General features: G+C 36.5%; 1 protein-coding gene across 1 annotated transcript; it reads left to right on the top strand.

Moving 5' to 3' along the window:
- Nucleotides 1–304: 304 nt before the first annotated feature.
- On the top strand, nucleotides 305–4,358 carry LOC113275070 (rab3 GTPase-activating protein non-catalytic subunit-like). Its single transcript, XM_026524506.1, has 8 exons — nucleotides 305–810; nucleotides 937–1,071; nucleotides 1,476–1,661; nucleotides 1,982–2,043; nucleotides 2,181–2,338; nucleotides 3,296–3,444; nucleotides 3,530–3,673; nucleotides 4,156–4,358. The coding sequence occupies exons 1-8, from the start codon at nucleotides 448–450 to the stop codon at nucleotides 4,339–4,341; spliced, it is 1,383 nt and encodes a 460-aa protein (XP_026380291.1). The 5' UTR covers nucleotides 305–447; the 3' UTR covers nucleotides 4,342–4,358.
- Nucleotides 4,359–6,056: the final 1,698 nt, after the last annotated feature.

The following is a 6,056-nucleotide window of genomic DNA, read 5'->3' as shown; positions in this document are numbered from 1 at the left end:
CCCGGATCTTAAACTAAATTAAAATCCGGGTAGAAAATAAGAAGATGGTTAAAAGAATTCAATGGAGAAGATGAAAATAATTACCAATTTGTTGAATATAACTACTATCTTCTATACAGTATGGCTTCGTTGCGCTATTATAGCTTTGCATTGCGCCATTACGGCTGGATACTGACTTGGCCTACAACTTTGTGATGCACAATCATTATGCTCACTTGCGGGACCGGTCATACTAAGCCAAGTCTCCCTTCATAAAGAGACGTCTCCTCGGTAAAACAATCGCCGATCCAACGGATAATAATTGGCACGAGTAGCATCTCTTGACGAAACATTAAACATCTCTCGACTGAAAAGTTGCATCTTCTTGTCTTCCTTAACCTCTGCACATTCTTCTTCCTCCTCCTCGTGTCTGCAAATTCTGTCTTTCGATGAATTAAACATCCATCAATGGCGAGAAGATCCCACTTAACAGATTTAGGTTGTATAGCTTGTGAAGATTTAACAGAATTAGGAGCAGGAAAAGAAGGTTGGTTAGTTAATGATCCAACCCTTCTCTCAGCTCTTGATACTCATTGTCTAGCCCTTTCTAATCAATCTCTAATTCTAATCCTTGATTGGAATAATCAAGATTCTAATGATCCTTCTTCAATAAACAAACTTAAGATCCGTCCTTCATTAATCCCATCTCTACAAGGTGAAATCACAGCTATTCAATGGCTTGTATTTGATGATATAAAAGTTCTTGCTATTGGTACTTCTAATGGGTATCTTTTGATTTACTCATTAAGGGGTGATCTGGTTCATGAACAGGTATATCTAATTGTTGTTCATTTCTTATGCAATTGAACCTAATTCCCCAAATTGATGTATTTTTTCGATCTAATTTGTAAGTTAGGGTTAGGAGAATACTAAAGTTGTTGTTTGTGTGTTGTTTAGATGATATATCCTGGACGGATACTGCGGTTGCGAGTACGATCAACTAAGAGTCTTCTATCAGAGGATGCTTCCTCAGAAGAGCTTTGTGTTGTTATGTCTGATGTCATTGCACGTTTTGATGGATCAGACCTTTGGGTATGTATTCTAACTAGTTTAGATTTTAGATCAAGTTGACAAGTTGTTGTACATTGTGCATTTTCTGTTGTCATAAATTGTAATTTTCGTCTATAAGAACCAAGTTAATGGTAATATGGTCTGAATAATATAATCATCTAAACCTACAGAAATGTAGGAGAATTAAACCATACTAGATGGTTGGCTATTGATACTATCTACTGTCTTCCATGAAAACTTAATGAACCCAAACCTCTTAGAAACTGAATGAATATACCAGCTTTCACCATTAAAAGAGTTTCTAGCTCAAACATTACACTTGTTATGGTGGATTGCGACCTATTCAACATTCCTTGATTACTGTATTATGACTTTTAGTTGCTTTACGAGACTAGCTAACAGTCATGCTACTTTTGAATGTGTAGAAAATGCTTCAAAAGTGGTCTCAAGACACACATTCACAAATGTGGGAGCAAAAGACACAAAATGGAGAGGACCTTGCGAACTCTTACGGAAGAATAACCCACCAGCTATGGAATGTTAGCAAATATGGATCGTGCGCTGATGCATCTATAACTGGACTAATGCCGCCTCCATTGATGGAAGTTCAGGTGAATTGCTCTTATGAAAGCTAAACTAATATACATGTTTGTAGAAATGAAAACATACTGTATATTGTACAAAGAATGGTGCTTGTGGGACAGGTTTTTAAAAATGCATGAATGTAGGGATTGAGTAGCTCAGGTTGTTGCAACTCCTATTACATCGTGAATCTTTAAAGACTAACTTTCCTACTTTGTGATCCGTTACTTTGTTTACCTGTAATATACTTCCCACCACCATCCATTCCTAGCCCTTTGATTGATCACTGTCGTGCGGACTTTCTGAAGCTATTCTGGTATTTGAATTCAGCTGCTTTTATTGTGGGCAGTCAAGTGAGCGGTTTTATTGTGCTGTAACTATTGGAGAAGATACTGTCATTTCAGCATATAGGTGACTGCTACTGCACTTGTACTTTTAGATTTTTATTGCTGAATTTTTTCCGACGCATAGATTGTTCCTTGATCTAGTGTGATGCCTGATTGATGTCTTATAGTTAGATCGGGTGGATTAATCGCTCTCAATTTCAGGCTTTCAGAAGACAGAAGCAGGTCTTTAGTTGGAGCTATTTTGTCAAAGGTTGTTCCTGTTGCATTTTCAACAATATCTTCCTTCTCTAGTATGATATGGAGTAGTAAGAAAGCTTCACCAAAGAAGTCAGAAGTGAAGCCCCAGTCATTCGCTAGAGGTGAAGTCACTCTTTATCAGTTGAATATTGCTCCTTACCACCCTAATTTATTTCTATATATGATGGCAAAATTTGTTAGAAGATACAAAAAAAAAGTAATATACTAGAAAAAGAAAATTTACATCCGTTAAATCTAGAAAGAGGTAAACTCGTGTTTTCATGACCAATAACAAAACTAAAATATTAGATACCTTAGACCTTAAGATGGGTTTCTTAGAATCCCCTGCATCACCTTAGTCCACCAAACTTAGCCAAGGCATTAGTACAGGTACTTTTTTCTGTGTAAATGTGTGAGAATAAAAATGAATGGTTGGTCGTTGCTAAGTTCTTACAGTTTTCTTAACCCACAATTCTATTACCATGCTACATTGCTGCTCTACATACATCTATGCTTGAACATGAGCTCTATTCCAACCAGTTAAAGGGTGTATTGGCTGTGTCTCGTTTTTTTCTTTTTCCTTTTTATGAAAATTAAAGTTACATCATTTGGATCTATAGAAAGGTAAACTCAGTGTTTCGTGGCTAATAACAGAACCTAAAAGATCAGGGACCTTAGTCCACCAAAGTTAGCTAAGGCATCAATGCAGCTACTTATTCAGTGTAAATGTGTGAGAATAAAATATGAGTGGTCATGGCAAAGTTCACACAGTTTTCTCAACACACGGATCTGTTGTACTGAGACTCTATGCTCAGCTATGCCTGAAACCAAGCTTTATTCACCAGTTATATGTTTTATCAGTTATGTTTCTGTTTCTTCCTTTTTCTTCTTTAGAAATTTCTAGCGTCGTAAACAGAGTCCTGTATGAGATTAATAATTGTGTAAGGTGTAAAATGGCAACGTTTCCTTATTGTTAGCACTATAGTTGTTCTCTGTTTGTTGTTGTTTGGTTTATCATATTTTCTTATCCTATTATCTATGTGTGATATGCTGATTTTTTTCACTTTAAATGGTTGCAGCATCTGTTCTGACTTGTTTGAAAGATCACCCAAGAAAAGGAGAAAAGCTAACTCTATCACCTAGTGGTTCATTAGCTGCCATAACTGATTCTCTTGGTCGTATATTGTTACTAGATACGCAGGCACTTGTTGTTGTTCGAATTTGGAAGGTATCTCGCAAAAACTCTTCTAAAAAAGCCCCTGGAAGGTCTCTAAAACTCTTCTTGATATTTGGCTTTCTTATCAAACTTTCAGGGATACCGCGATGCTTGTTGTCTTTTCATGGAGATGCAATTTGGAAAAGATAAAGCATCATCTAGTTCGGCTTATCATGAATACTCAAAGAGTGATTATTGTTTGTGTCTTGCTATTCACGCACCTCGGAAAGGAATAATTGAGGTATCTGTATTTTCTTACTATATTTTCGTACTCTTCATTTTGATGGTATGTAGGAACTGAGCAGTTTCTTAATTTCTAGGTGTCACTTTACCTTTGACCTCATTAGAAAATTGAATTTATTCTGTGCACTAGTGATCCATTCTTTCTCTACCTGGCACCTCCAACTGCGTATAGTATCTGCTCTGTCATAAAAAAATCTGTCATATGCTTAGGCTGGGAATGTGATATGTGCTTGGAGGCCGTTCAGCTCAACTGGACCCTTTTTCAGGCTTAAGTTGGTCATTTCTTAATAAATTTGGTTTTGGGTTTGGGAATATCTTAGTTATAGCTACAGCCTTCGCTTCAAGTTGGTTCCCCACAATCTTCACCTCTTTTAATGCTTGCAACTCCTGTTACTTACCTATCTAGAAGTGTAGACTTAAGAAGAAACTGCAAAAGAATCATTACAATGTTCAGAAATTTAAAGTGGAATGCTCATGCAGGTGTGGCAGATGCGAATTGGACCCCGTCTTTTTTCCATTCAATGCGCGAAAGGTAGCAAAATTTTGCAACCCACTCCTAGGTTCATATCATCATCGTCTTATTCATCATTGTATTATCCTTTGGAAGTGTTCCTATTAAATGGGGATTCTGGACGATTGTCAGTTCTGAACCGATCTTTCAATTGATTTGTGAAAAGAAAATATCCAATTAAGAAAAGTAATCCATGTGTTGTTTGCTTATATTTGTATCCTTCTCTTGCGTACACCTGTAGAATGGCCTATTATGCTGTCATTTCGCTTACTGATACATTAGGCTAACTTAGATCAGCAGTCGGAAGAAACTAGATAATACTCTCAGTCCATCACCACTATCGCCACTTGAAATTACCAAGTTCTGGCAAAAATATAGCACGGCAGCCAAATATGATGTTGATTTCGGTGATCCACACCTGCGTTTTCATCCATGTCCTTCACATCGAACCACACTGTTTGGTTTCTTCATAGCCTTTCTTTGTCGAAGTTGCTAAGGTTTTACAATTTTGAATTAACAGGTAGAATTAATTGCTAGAAGACACCACGAGTCTACGACTAAACATTATGTCATTACCCATTGTGTAAAAATATAGTTTGTAGGTGCATGGACTTGCTAGAGAACGGCCCTTGTATGAAGAGAGTTGTTTATGTTGGAAGCCTAGTTTCACTCACTCCTGGTACTTGTGCCAAGGAAAGAGCAAAAAATCAGAAGAGAAATTAATGATACAGCGGTGTAGTTATTAGAACGAGCAATGCTGCTCCATATGATGAAATCAAGGCTTGCTAATTAAGCTGACATGCTATGTACGAGTAATGCAGCAAACTATATGAGCGAAACCAAAACAAATTATAGTTTTCACTTTTCAGAAACTGAAATAGATCCGGAAACAGAGAAAAAGCAGCTGCTATGTTGTTGGGCCAATGAGCTTGGTGTAAACACTATAAGCCCACCAACCACCAAGAGAAGTTGATACACTGAATACTATACTTAGAGCAAGTCTTATGGTGGAATCCATCCACCTTCCACGCCACCTCAACACTTGGAACTGTGGATGGAAGTGCAAGTGTAATGGTGGAATAGTAGAAATGCTATTCTTAATAGAGCTAAAAAAACGCAATTAAGAATGGAGCTAAAAAAACGTTATTAAGAATGGAGCTTTTTTCTCAGCCGTTAGATTTCAACAACTCATTTTAAATCTACGGATAAAAAAAAACGCAATTCTTAGTGGCGTTTTTTTAGCGCTATTCTTATTAGCGTTTAGCGCTATTTTTATTGGCGTTCAGATGGATTCCACGAACCCTTCCACGCAATCGTGGAACCTTGCTTGGATTTTCTGTGGAAGACCCCAACTTGGAAGCCACTAGACTTGACATTTCATGGTTTTTCCACATTTGGAATAGTTTGGATACCACCATAAGACTTGCTCTTATGGAGGAAACCTGTTTTGAGGCATACTAGATTTTTTTGAGGCATACTAAATAATGCCAAAATATGGTCACTAAATAAAAAACAACATCACCCCTTATCCATCCTTTTTGATAATGACATAACTACCCTTACATAATTAGTGTTAACGATTATGATTAGATTTGATTAATTAGGAATTTTAAGGATTGATTAAAAATTAAATTATTAGTGTTAAATTAGTAAAGAAATCAATTTTTTGTGAGAGAGTTAGAATTTTTGAGAAGAAGAAGAAGAAGAAGTGAAAAAGAAACTTGGGTTTTGAGATTTTAGTGATTAGAAGTGACCAAAATGTGTGATTCAAATCAGGGGTAGACTTCTATACGAGGTTTAATGTCTTTTTTATAAGTTGAATCTATCAAAAAATTGAATTTTTTAAAACACAGATCTACTGAGCAGATGA

Source organism: Papaver somniferum, chromosome 4 (genome assembly GCF_003573695.1).
Source record: "Papaver somniferum cultivar HN1 chromosome 4, ASM357369v1, whole genome shotgun sequence".
NCBI lineage: Eukaryota > Viridiplantae > Streptophyta > Magnoliopsida > Ranunculales > Papaveraceae > Papaver > Papaver somniferum.
This window is presented reverse-complemented; position numbering and strand designations above follow the sequence as displayed.